Source organism: Chelonoidis abingdonii, chromosome 11, assembly GCF_003597395.2.
Source record: "Chelonoidis abingdonii isolate Lonesome George chromosome 11, CheloAbing_2.0, whole genome shotgun sequence".
Lineage (NCBI taxonomy): Eukaryota > Metazoa > Chordata > Testudines > Testudinidae > Chelonoidis > Chelonoidis abingdonii.
In genome coordinates, this window is record NC_133779.1 from 2392390 (window position 1) to 2405614 (window position 13225).

General features: G+C 57.5%; 2 protein-coding genes across 2 annotated transcripts in view; both read left to right on the forward strand.

Moving 5' to 3' along the window:
• The window catches only part of SLC8A2 (solute carrier family 8 member A2), a 64681-nt gene extending 51543 nt beyond the window's left edge, over window positions 1–13138 (forward strand). The window contains exons 4-7 of the mRNA XM_032804479.2: window positions 11229–11353; window positions 12355–12454; window positions 12764–13039; window positions 13128–13138. Of these exons, the coding sequence (XP_032660370.1) occupies window positions 11229–11353; window positions 12355–12454; window positions 12764–13039; window positions 13128–13138 (512 nt within the window). The remainder of the gene's footprint in view (window positions 1–11228; window positions 11354–12354; window positions 12455–12763; window positions 13040–13127) is intronic.
• PSMD8 (proteasome 26S subunit, non-ATPase 8) overlaps window positions 1–13225 on the forward strand; it is a 210717-nt gene that overhangs the window by 20123 nt on the left and 177369 nt on the right. The gene's annotated exons all lie outside the window — the stretch shown is intronic.

Genomic DNA, 13225 nt, shown 5'->3' on the forward strand with positions numbered 1-13225 from the left:
AAACCTCCCATGACCGGGATCCCACAGCCTCCCTTGGACTCCTGTCCCAGAGCTTAACCGGCCTTAGAGATTTTCCTCATAGCTCATCTAAAGCTCCTTTGCTGCTGTTCGCGCCCATCACTTCCTGTCCTACCTCTAGCAGACGTGAGACCAGCGGATCACTGTCCTCTGTAAAACGTGTGAAGACTGTCGGATCTCCCACCCTGCCTCTCCAGACTGACGTGCCCGGTTGTTTTAACCTCCCCTCCTAGGTCAGGCTTTCTAGAGCTTTCCTCAGTTTTGTTGCTCTCCCCTGGACTCTCTCCAATTCCCCCCTCCATCTTTCCTAAATCACAATCTCCAGAATGGCACCCAGCATCCACAAGGGTGACCAGACATCCCGTTTTGGCCAAGCCAGTTCCCCTTTTTATGCCCTGTCCTGGCCACTCTGACTTTTTTTTTTTTTTGGACAAAAGGCCATTGCTAGGAGCCAATGGACAGCACCCCTCTCCCGAGTCCCCCGGCATGCCTTGGAACTGCTCCCCACCAAGCAGCAGGACTTTGGGAGCTCTCCTCCCTCTGCAGCCGAGTGTCTGCAGGGCAAACAGTCCCACGGCTTCCTCTCCTGGGTCTCTCCTTGGAGCATTCAGCATCCTCTGCCTCCATGTGCTTCCCACAGCGAGTCGCCCCAGCGGGGTCCTGGGGAGCCACAGGGTCCTGCCCCCACTTTGCAGCAGACGTGACTCCAGCCAGCCAAGACACAGAGGTTTAGTTAGACGACAGGAAACACAGTCCAAAACAGGTCTTGCTGGTACAGCACAACAGGACCCTCTTTAGTTAGGTCCATCTGGGCCCCAGGGAAGCCCAAGGCCCGTCGGCCCCTCTCTATTTCCCTGCCAGCTTCAAACTGAACAACTCCCCAGCTTCTCATCGCTCCCCCTGGCTGCCTCCACCTTGTGTCCTTTCTCCAGTGTCCTGGGCAGAGGTTGTCACCTGGCTCCAACCCCTCCTGGTTCTCAGGTGACACGCTCAGGTTCCTCCTTCGCCAGTGCAGGCCGTCCCAGCACAACTCCCTGCACCTTCCAGGTCAATACTCCTCACTCAGCATTCACAGAACCAGCCAGAACATTCCCACTCCTCACCACCCACTGTGCAAAACGTGGCGGGCCCCCCTAGTGGGTGCGGGGGTGAGCACACCCCAGCCCCACGGGGGAGCAGGCCGGGCTTGGACGAGAGTGTCACGGAGTCCCCGGGCAATGCTCTGGAACTGTCCCCACAAGCCAGTCAGGACTTTGGGGGCCTCCTCTCCTTGGAGCAGACTTGTTCCGGGCAAGAACTCACACGTGCTTCACCTCCTGGTCTCTCCTTGGAGCATTCAGCATCCTCTGCCCTCCGTGTGCTTCACAGCAGAGCCCACCGCGGGTCCTGGGAGCCACAGGTTCTTGCACCCCCCCTTTGCAGTCAGACGGACTCTCAGCCAGCAAACAGAGGTTTATTCGATGACAGGAACAGGTCTAAAACGAGCTTGTAGACTCAGCGACCAGACCCTCGGCCGGGTCATTCTGGGGCAGTGGCCAGACCCTCGGTCTGCACTTCACTCCTCTATCCCCAGGTAGCTCCAGACTAACCTCCCTCCAGCCCCTCCTCTCTGCTCAGCTTTTCCGGGCCAGAGTGACCTGATCCCTTTGTCTCCAACACTTCAGCTGGCACCTTTGCAGAGGAGGGCCCAGGCCATCAGTTGCTAGGAGGCAGAGTGCCGGCAGTAGGGGCACTGGCCCCTTCCTCTGTAGCAATCCACTCCCTATCCCACCACCAAGATACTTAAGAACTGCCTAGGGGACACTACGGCACCAAACAGTATTCAGAGCAAACATTAGGAACAAGTCCCAGTTCGTCATCACATCCTCCGCTCTCGAGACCGAACTGAGCCAGGTCACTCCAGCCAGTGACCTGGGAAGTTCGAATCACCACGTTCCCAGGATGCCCCAGCATCTCCTCCCCAACCTGGTGATTACACCAGGCCCTCCCAGTTTTGTGCCCTCTCTTGGCTTGAGTGTGCTGATGGCACTTGCAGGCCGCGTGTGGAAGGTTTATGCGGCCTTTACCCCTTTGCCCCCATACTCCTGGGGTTACTTAACTGGGACAGGGTCTCCCAGCACTCTGGCTGCGATTCGGGGCTCTCTTGGTTAAGACCCCATCTTGGCCTTGGCCAGCTCTGGGCTGGGCAGCCACTCCCACCTTGTGGCCCAGATCTCACCTCTGCCATCCCTCATCCTTTCCAACTTTTACCGTCACGTCCCACCTCCTTGAGGCAGCCCAGCCCCCTCTTCACCTGGGAACCTGTTCCTCCCAGGTCTGGCTAAAGATGCCACTTGTTATTCAGTGTCTGCCAGGGCCAAGTTCTCCATCCCCTCTGCTGGTCTGAGATTCCCCAGGCTAGGCATGGTCCCGGCATCGGACCCTGTGATGGCTTTAAGCTTCTGACAGCCCCCATAAACCAGACTCCTGCCTCCCTTGGGATAGCCACCACGGATGAGGCCCATTGGGCTGTAAAATGGCTGGATCCATCTAAGCCGCATGTCCTTGACCTCTCTCTCCAGGATCTGGGTTGCTGTTCCCAGTGACTTCTGAATGGGGAACACCTGATGGGAGATGGCTCCACCTCAGAGGAAGAGATCCACCAGCGGGGTCTCTTTCCCTTCTCCTTCTAATCCTCCCATTCCGGTCCAGGGGTCCCTCCTCTCCTCCCACAGCAGCTTGAGGGAGAACCCTGTGGATTCCTGGCGCACCACCCGCCTCCAGAGTTCTCCCCAGTTCTACTTCCCTTGGGAGCCCATTCCGGGACCGGACATCCCTCTCCCGCAGGACTCTGTCCCTGCAGCCTTCCAGCGGCAAGTGGGCAGCGCTGTGGCCAGCAGTCCCTCAGCTTCCCAGGAGGGATCCTCTCGCAGCTCGGTCTGGGATTCAGCTGCTGGGCGCACGGGAGTGGACCGCCCTCTCACTGGCTGGGCCTGGGTCACAGCTCCCTGAGCCTTGTCCCTGGTAGTCTGCCCTGCTGATATACATATTCCCAGCAGCACGTCTGGACCAGCAACCTGGTTGGGCAGCTGACCGCCTGCCTGGTGTCCCCCCACTCAGCTGGGGTCTCAGCTCCCCCTGTGCTCAGCGCTGCCCTGGCTGTCCAGGGGGCAGGCAGCGCAGCTCGCTGCTCTGTCTCAACATCAGAGCCAGCGTGAGCCCCCTCTCCGGTGTGCAGGGGGCAGAGCATCCTCTCCTCCCCCTCAGTCTCAGGGGGTGGTTACAGGTAGGCAGGTATCCCGAGTCCAGCAGCCCCTCCCACTGCCAGCGCAAGGTCATTTGCATTTTCCTGACCATTCCCATCCCAGCCAATGGTTCCCTGATTCAAATTCAAACCGCTCGGCAGTTACGGAGCAGGGCCGGGATCCTGTCCCAAGGGGAGACAGTCACCACCCAACAGGGCCCCAGCCGTATCCGGAGAACCCCAATGCCAGCCAGTCCGACCCCTCCTGCGTCTGCAAGAGGATCGGGCCATAGGCAGGGCGAGGGCTCACCCAGGGACTTCACCGGCCACAGTCCCTCAGCATCTGCGGCTGCACCACCAAGTTCTCTCTGTCCCAGGGCCTCGCCCCTGCAGCGTGTTTCCCCACTGACCCTGGGCAACCCCCTATGTCTCTCCACTCCACCATCACCAGTCCGTGCTGCTGCTGCTTCTTCTGCAGCTTTTCCCAGCTCTGTGCTCTCTCTCCTGTCCTCTCGCTCTCTCGGCTCTGCTCCAATCCCATCCGTCTCCGTCCCCTGATGGGACCCAATCTGAAGATCCTTGTCTGGCTGGGACCAGACTCTCGGGGATGCCTGGCTGCTGCTCCAGCTGCTCCCAGTCCTCTTGTAGCCCACCGGGTCAGGAATCTGCTCCTCAGCGGTCCTCTCTCTCAGATGCACGTTAACCTGTGCCTTGGTGAACTTCCCCATGCGTAACTCTCTCTTTGTGCACAGGATCACAATGTCCTTCTTAAGGAGCTGGTGACAGGCCATCACTTCACCGTCCCAAGTGGCTCTGGACTCCAGGCTGGTGCTCTTGGCTCCCCATGGTTTCCCGGAAGCACCCTGGTGTGCCAGCCCTTTCGTGATCACCCACCTCATTTGCCAGGGTCGGCTGCAGACGCCTCTGCCCTGGACTGCTGCTCCTCATCCCCAGGGGAACCCTGCTACTGCATCCTTCTCTCTCCAGGGTCGAGCGGCAAGCTCCTCTGCCCCTGAGACTGCTCACTGCCGTCCTCAGGGGGACCGTTACTCCAACCTCCTTCTTGCTGGTCACACACTCCAGAGGTTAACTGCCCCTGAAAAGCCGCTCTCTTGAGCCATTCAGCACGCCTGGTCCTCCTGATCCTCCTTGGTTTTTTACTGCTCCCAGTCACTTACTGCAGGAAGCCTCCATGGGGTGCTTCAGTATCTCCTCCGCCAACCAGCTGTCACGGAGTCCCCGGCCGATGTCTGGAACTGCTCCACCAAAGCCAGTCAGGACTTTGGGGAGCCTCCTCTCCTTGGAGCAACTTGTTCAGGCAAGAAGCTCACACGTCTTCACCTCCTGGTCTCTCCTGTTGAGCCTTCAGCATCCTCTGCCCCTCCGTGCGCTTCCACGCGGCCACCCAGGGCGGGTCCTGGGGAACCAGGGTTCTGAACCCCCACTTTGCAGTCAGACGTGATCTCAGCCAGCAAAACGAGGTTTTCGATGACGAACCGAGTCTAAAACAGATACTTGAGAAAAACAGACTCTGCCGGGTCCATCTGGCACTGAGCCGACCCCTAGGTTCTGCTCTTCACTCCTCTAGCCAGGTAGCTCAGACTAACCCTCCTCCCAGCCCTCCTCTTCTGCTCAGCTCCTTTCCCGGGCCAGGAGGTCACCTGATCCCTTTTTGTCCAACACTTTCAGCTGGCACCTTTCCGCAAGAGGGGGCCAGGCCATAGTTGCTAGGAGCAGAAGTGCCGCAGTTCGGGGCCACTAGGCCCCTTCCTCTGTAGCAATCACACACCCTTATCCCACCACCAAGATACTTAAGAACTGCCTAGGGGACACTGAGGCACCAACACAGTATTCAGAGCAAACATTAGGAACAGTCCCAGTTCGTCACAGAGAGTCCTGCACCGGGGGAGATGCAGGGTTCTGGCCGGTGACTCAGGTCAGCCTCATGAGCGGAGGGGAGGTGGGGCAGGGTACGGGCCAGCCCCATGCACGGGGTGCGGGGGAGTGCAGAGCTCATCTGAGGCCTCCCCAGTGCCGAGCAGAGAGGGACAGTTACCTCCCGTGTCTGTCATCCAAGAATCCTGTTCACACACCCCAGAACGACATGCGCCTTTTTCACACCTGCATCGCATTGTTGACTTGTATTCAATTTGTGATCCACTCTGCCCCCCGTCTCCTGTTCAGTTGTAGGACCCCCCAGAGAATCCTGCCCCATTTTGTGGTTCTGTATTTGATTTTTCTCCCCTAAGTGAAGGACTTTGCACTTGTCCTTATTGAATTTCCTCTTGTTGATTTCTGACCCATTCTCTAATTTGTGAAGAACGTTTTGACTTCTACTCCAATCTCCTCCGTAAGGCTGGCCCGAGACCTCCCCCGAATTAGTTGCTGTTTGGACTAGAGCAGAAACGTTTTAGAAACTAACCAATCTTGATTTCAAACTGGCCAGTGATGGAGAATCCCACTGGTTAATTACCCTCATTGTTAAAAATTTGCAGCTTAATTCCAGTCGGAAATGTTTCCAGCTTCAACCTCCAGCCAGTGGCAAGTGACACTTTAATAAACAGCAGCACAACAGATTGTGGGCAATAATTTATGACACCTTCTTCCGACATGCTGCCTGTAACATGCACGGCTCACGGCTGGGGAGTTCTGGTGACAGCTGTTGATCGGTCGTTAACCCTTTGTGAGCCATTGATGAATGAAATCATAATACAAAGCTCGACCCCTGTCACTCCGAGGCCATGATCTGACCCGTTCATTATTATGCAAAATGGATTGGCGGGATGAGGCATCATAACGAGGTTTAATTGTCTCTGTATATTCAGGCCTTGTAGAAACAAGATGGGAATGACTCAGGGGGTGGGGGGGGCCAATGTCTATAAGGCAGGTTTCATATGTGTCCCCCATGGCTTAACGTGTGTCCTCCATGGCTTAATATTTGTCTGCCATGGCTTAACGTGTGTCTGCCATGGCTTAACGTGTGTCCTCCATGGCTTATCACCTGTTCCCCATAACTTACCATGTGTTCTTCATGGCTTAATATGTGTTCTGAGGCTTAGCACACCTTCTCCACGGCTTGGCACCAGCGGGCACAGACAGAAGTGAGACCTGTGCACAGCCACCTATGGCTATGTGTAGGGCGGGCCCCGAACACTTCAGTTCAGGGGCCTGGGGAGGACAGAAAAGCTCTCCCCCGATACACCACAAAGCAATTCCCAGAGCAGCTCCAGGCCCTCAGAACCCCGGGATACCCCCCTAGCACCAAACCCAGCTAATGGCGGCGCCAGTGTGGACGTGGCTACCCCGGTGTGGGCATGTGTGGTGGTGGATCCTTGCAGGCGGGCATGGTAAGCGCGACTCAGCTAAGCTATGGGTAGGCTCACTCTGCCGTGCAGAGGCAGGTCCCCCCATCCAGCCTTGTAGAACATAGGAGTCCCCCCGCCCGGTTAGCTCATCTCTGACAGCAGTCAGGGACCATTTTCAGCAGAAAACATTGATTGAGAGTCAGAACCCCCCACCCCATCCTTTCCAGCCCCCAAACTGCCGAATATTCTACCCAGAAGCCTACCAAAACCCCCAAACCTCTTCAGCCCCAAACTGCAAACATTTTGACCAAAAGTGGCCCAAATTCCTGCCCCACCCCCCCAAGAAAGTGGGCCCCAAACTGCAAAATATCCCATTTTCAGCTGAAAATGTTCCATTTTAAAGCATTTGGTTTTCTGATGGAAAAAACAGGCGATTTCATGGGCTTTTCTTTGGACACATTGCTTTGTCGAAAAGCCAGTTTTCCATCAGGGAAGAAAGTTTGGATGGACAATTCCCTACCCACCCTCAAAATATACCCGCCCTGCTCTGGCCTTGTCCTGCAGTTGCCAACAGGGATTGCCCCCGGGCTGTGTGTTCGGCTGGCTGCCTGCAGGCGCCCCCATGCAGATAAAATGCTCCGTCCCGCCGGGATCAGCTGGTGGATGTCGGTGTGGCTGGGCTGTGCTTGGCAGCAAAGGAAGAGGACAAGTGACCGTGGGTCTCTGCAGTAATGCACCCTGGTGTGGATGGGTGCCGGGCTGGGAGAGGGCTGCCCAGGAGAGCTCGAACAGAGCTCTGCTGGCAGGGAAACCGGGGCTGGGGAAGGGCGACAAGCTGGGACTGAGAGCAATGGAGGGGGCATGTGTGCGTGTGTGGGAGGGAGCGTGGGAGTGGGAGGATTGTGGTGATGTGTGTGTGTGTTGTGGGCCTGGGTGTGTGGATTGTGGGCTGAGTAAGTGTGTGTGTGTCTGTCGTGGAGATATGTGTAGCTGTGGGACAGGCCACCGTCGGAGGCTGGGTACGTGGGAGAACGGACCCCGATCGGACCCCATATGGCAGTTCTGAGGTTCTACTGGGAAATCGTGCAATGCTGTTGTGAACCCAACGGGGTTACCTGCTTCTGAAACTTGGCAAATGCCAGAAACCCACGGCGAGCAAAGAGCTCCCGGGGGGGTAAAGTAACCCGCGCGAATGTAGAGACAATGATTCCAGCAAGAAGACTGAAGTGGTTCGGGCATGCGGGACAGATGTCAGAAAACTACATCCCTAGACAAGTTCTTGCGTGGCAAAGAGGAGGACAGCTCATAATATACAGGAAAGACGTCGCTGTCATGGAAACAGGACTATAACAGAGCAAGAAACGTGGCATTAGACAAGCCAGTTCGCCCCAGCTGGGGATCTGGCCTCATGGCCTCCAGTAAACCCGGCTGATTATCACCAACTGGAGATCTGGGACCGCTCATTGGGACGCCAACCCAGCTCTCTGAGAAAAGTATTTGCAAGCGATGGGAGCTGAATCACCCGAGGAAAACCCCATTAGTCCAGGTTCAGTGCAGCCTGAATTCTTTTGAAATTGCACCAAGCCTGAAGCAGGAAAGGAAGAGCTGGCAGGCCGGCGGGGCAGGGCAGGGGTCCAGCCCTCTGAAGTGTCCTCGACAACATCCCCCTTAGATGGCTACTGAGAGGGGACACATCACACTGAGCTGATTTTAATTAGAGATAGAGCCAGATGGTCGTTATCTATCTCCCGTGGTGAATGGCACGCATGGCTGGATGTTAATTTCCTTCCTGGAAATGGTCAAGATGGGTTGTCCCTGCTCTCCAGCACTGGTGCGGCTGGGCACCCACCCACGCACCCACCCACACATGCACTGCTCTGCAGGTGCACAGTAACACACCTACAGACGTAGGCAGAACACACGCGCAGAACACACATTTCTTTGCCCTGGTTGGGTAACCAAAACTTGGGGCCCTTGGGGGTTATTTCTGGGAAGCAGAGACACTGAGTCAGGTATTTCTTTGATGCAATCCTGTTTAATGACACAGAACTCCTGTTCCCTTGAAAAGCGGGAGGGACTCAAATAACAGGAAACGGCCACTTTCCTCGCAGTTCCAAGCCCCTTTCCAGGCAGCACGCTGCCCGAAAATCCTCTCAGCTTTTTCTCAGGGCCAGCCTACCAATCCTGCTTCCTTCTGCCTCGCCGTGTCTCTGGTCTTCCCGCCTCTCTGTCACTTATGTGCATAAACCTTCATAAAACAGCGTCCTCTTTGCCCACATGTGTCTTGCATGGGTCTGTGTTTTTGACAGGGACATCTACTCATGTTTTGAGTAGAGACTGCTGTTTTAGGGTCCTTTCTGAATAGCGTCTTACAGCAGCTACTCCCAACACATAACATACTACCATACATACATGCCCATACATGCAGGCCATGACACATAAACACAGATGCACACATATGCAAACATATGTACACATGTGCCAACACAAATCACACGTACACCAGTTCATGCACACATCTGTCCACCCTAACATGCACGGACTCGTGCACACACATGTAAACACACACACAACGGTAAACCTCCACACCGAAGCACAAAATACACATGCCAGTTAAATGAAAAGCAAATTTCAAAGCAGAATTTTGTGGAGCGGTCCCCGGGCAGCTCAAGAAACAGGCTGCAGCCAAGTATTAGAGGCATAAAATGTTCGAAACCTTTCAAGCGGTTTTAGAAATACTAAGTGTTTGCTCTGCCCTTTAAAAGGATTTGATGTAGGAATAATGTTGGAACAAAATTTCCAGAACCGTGACGTATGCCTTAAGGGAGCGAGTGCTGGATTCTGATTAGAGCAGAGACTGGAAGCCAGGACTCCTGGGTTCTATTCCCAGCTCTGGGAGGGGAGTGGGGTCTAGTGGTTAGAGGGGCGGGGGCTGGGAGCCAGGACTCCTGGGTTCTATCCCCAGCTCTGGGAGGGGAGTGGGGTCTAGTGGTTAGAGGGGCGGGGGCTGGGAGCCAGGACTCCTGGGTTCTATCCCCAGCTCTGGGAGGGGAGTGGGGTCTAGTGGTTAGAGCAGGGGGGCTGGGAACCAGGACTCCTGGGATCTCTCCCCAGCTCTGGGAGGGGAGTGGGGTCTAGTGGTTAGAGCAGGGGGGCTGGGAGCCAGGACTCCTGGGTTCTATTCCCAGCTCTGGGAGGGGAGTAGAGTCTAGCGGTTGCGGCTGGGAGCCAGGACTCCTGAGTTCTGTTCCATGTGCTGCTGCTGCCAGCCACTCACTTGCCTGTGCCTCAGATTTCCCGTTGGTGGTGCCAGCCTCCCTGACACTGAGGTTGTGATGCTCAGCTGACTAACACCTGCAAACCCCGCCGGGACCCACCATGGCAGTTGCTATAGAGATGCCAAGTGCTGGAAGGCAAACCTGGTTGCTCCCACCGAGCGTCTGATGAGCGAGATGTTGTGGGGTCTTGCTCGGCGCAGGGTGAGGTGGGCATGTGGGCAGGCATTTAGTCACAGAGACCGTCCCAGGCTGGAGACCTGGGGTTAGCTGGGACCAGGAGGGCTGGTTTCCATTATGTGCAGGGTTTGCAGTGGGGTTCAGTGGCTCTCAGCGCCCCCCCCCCCATTGTAAACATTGGTCCAGCCCCCCGCCTGGAATTGCAAATGCACCTGCAGCTTCTCTTTGGTGAGCGACTGATGGGGAGGAATGCAGGGCTCCTGGCTTCCTGGAGCTTCTGGGGGGATCAATAAATAGAGGAGGTGTATGTATGGGAATAGATAGATAGATGATAGGTCTGTATGGGGAGGGATGGAGAGAGGGATGGATGGGTCTGTATGGGGATGGGTGCATAGATAGATGAGTCTGTATGGGGATGAATGGGTGGATGGGTCCATATGGGGATGGATGGATGGGTCCGTATGAGGATGGATGGATGGATGGATCTGTATGGGGATGGATGGATGAATGGATAGGTCCGTATTGGGATGGGTGGATGGATGGATGAGTGTTATGGCCACTGGCTGACAGTAGCATCATCCTGATCACTCGGGATGTGACCGATAGATTCACAGATTCTGACGCCAGATGGCCCCTCTGTGATCCCCCAGTCTGATCCCCCGCAGAGCCCAGCCAGAGACCTGCCCAGCCCAATCTCTGTTGAACTAGAGCCGAACTCTGGAAAACAACCAGTCTTGATTTACACATGCCCGTGCTGGAGAACCCGCTGCCAGCCCGGGTGAGTTGTTCCCTGCCCTGTTACAAACCGATGGCTTTTCTGCAGTCTGTCTCCAGCTTCGCCGTCGGGCTGTCAGACCCAAAGCCGACCAAGCGCAGTGGGGATATCGGCTCCCGTTGGCTTTGGGGTGGAGCCTGGCCCGCGGGAGGGGATGTCCCTGAGCAACAAACTGCGTGACCCTCCGCATCTAGCCTGTCCCAGGCGAGACCAGGGGCTGGTCCACTCACACCAGTGTTGGCCTGGCAATTGCCTCTCCGGGCCTCAGTTTCCCCATCTGTACTACAAGATCACTGCCCTGCCGCCCCGGGTGTGGGGAGGATGAACATGTTACAGGTGGTGGGGGGCACTCATATGCTGTGGGGAGGAGGACCAGCAATGTCCCTGAGGGACAAGGTAGATGGGGAAACCGAGGCGGCGGCTGGGAGGCTCACAGGTTGTCTCCTGTCCAGCCGACGGGGACAAGAAGCTCTCGGCAGAAGAGGAGGAAGCCTGGAGGATCGCCGAGATGGGCAAGCCAATCCTGGGGGAGAACTGCCGGCTGGAAGTCATCATCGAGGAGTCGTACGACTTTAAGGCAATGACTCTGCTCTCGTCCGCCGGGCTAGCAAGGCCGCCCGCCACAGGGGGCCCAGAGGAGCCAGGCTGGGAGTCGGGATTCCTGGGGTCTAGCCCTAGCTCTGGGAGGGGATGGAGGGGCTCGAGATGGGTTGATGAACCACCTGGAAGCCCTCTCAGTAGTGGCACTCGTACCCCTGGCTGAGAACCACCCGGCTAGTGGTTTGAGCAGAGAAAGGGCCTCCGGCCTCCAGAGATCCAACCACTAGGCAACGCTTCCCTCCCGAGACGTTCGTTCCAAATGGCTCATGCAAAAGGGGACCAGGCCTCTCTGGCTCCATCCCCCTGGCGCAGCGTCTGACCGACAGCGCCCGTAAGGAGGCGGCAGGGAGCAGACGTAGTGTATTGGCCTTCCCACCCGCCTGTGGGGCAGCAGCAAAGTGCGTGGGGGGGGACTATCGGACTCCAGGGACAGGGCAGGCGGGGTAGAACTGACCCCCCAATATGGGATAACAGCAGGGCGTAGGGGGCAGCTGGCCTCGTCTGCAGTGATTCTGCAGGTTTCTTTCTTTTTTTCTCCATCACGCTCCCTGAGGGGCCACAGAAGTGGGGTGGGCTAAGCCGACGACCCCCTTTCAGTGCCAGTCCTGTGGCTTCTCAAGGGGCTCGTGGCTAGTTTGTCCCTGAGTTCCTCAAGCGTTACCCACTCAGTGTTCAAACCCCCAAATGCAGTCGGGTGCTGTGCCGCCAGGAGCCACAGGATTTGGGGGGATGACAGTGGGAATTTGGGGCCTGTGTGGTTCCCCCCCTGCCAATGTGCCCAGGGACCTACTACTGGGGGCGACAGGGCGGGGGTCGCTCTCCAGGGCCCATTCCTCCCTCGAGGCTGGGAATGGAGCTGAGATCTGGCCAACTCATCTCGTGGAGGGGCACACGGAGCAGACCGTGCCGGTCCCGGCCTCCCCCCCACCCCGATTTGGTACCTGGAGACTGATTGAGCCCCTCCGCCCTCCCCGACAGAACACTGTGGACAAGCTGATAAAGAAAACCAACCTGGCCCTGGTCATTGGCACCCACTCCTGGAGGGAGCAGTTCCTGGACGCAATCACCGTGAGCGCAGGTGGGTGCCAAGGCTGGCCTGGGTGTAACCAGTCCCCCGTGCGCCAGCCCAGAGGTGGCTGCATCTCTGTGCTGGGTGAGGGGTCCCTGTATAACCAGCTCCTGTGTCCCACCCCAGAGGTGGCTGCATCTCAAGTGCCAGGCCAGGGACCCTAGATAACCAGCCCCTGGGTCCCATGCCAGAGGGGCTGTATCTCAGTGACAGGCCAGGGATCCCTGTATACCCAGCCCCCCGCCCCACCCCAGAAGCGGCCGCATTTCAGCACCGCGGGGCTGGCACGCTGGCTGACATGCTGCCGTTCCCCGCCAGGTGATGAGGAAGAGGAGGAGGACGGGCGGGAGGAGAAGCTCCCGTCCTGCTTCGACTACGTCATGCACTTCCTGACGGTGTTCTGGAAGGTGCTGTTCGCCTGCGTGCCGCCCACCGAGTACTGGAACGGCTGGGCCTGCTTCAGCGTCTCCATCCTGGTGATCGGGCTCCTCACCGCCCTCATTGGGGACCTGGCCTCCCACTTCGGCTGCACCGTGGGGCTCAAGGACTCCGTCAATGCCGTGGTCTTTGTGGCCCTGGGCACCTCCATCCCGGGTACGGAGCCTGGCCCGGCCTGCAGACGACACAGGGGGGCAGTGCCAGGGGAAAGCCAGGGGTCATGGGGGGCACTCTCCACACGCAGGGCAGTGCTAGGGGGCGCTGTGCTTCAGGGAGTGGGGCAGGGGCTCAGCAGGGGGCGCTGGGCTGCAGGGAGTGGGGTGGGGGCTCAGCAGGGCAGGC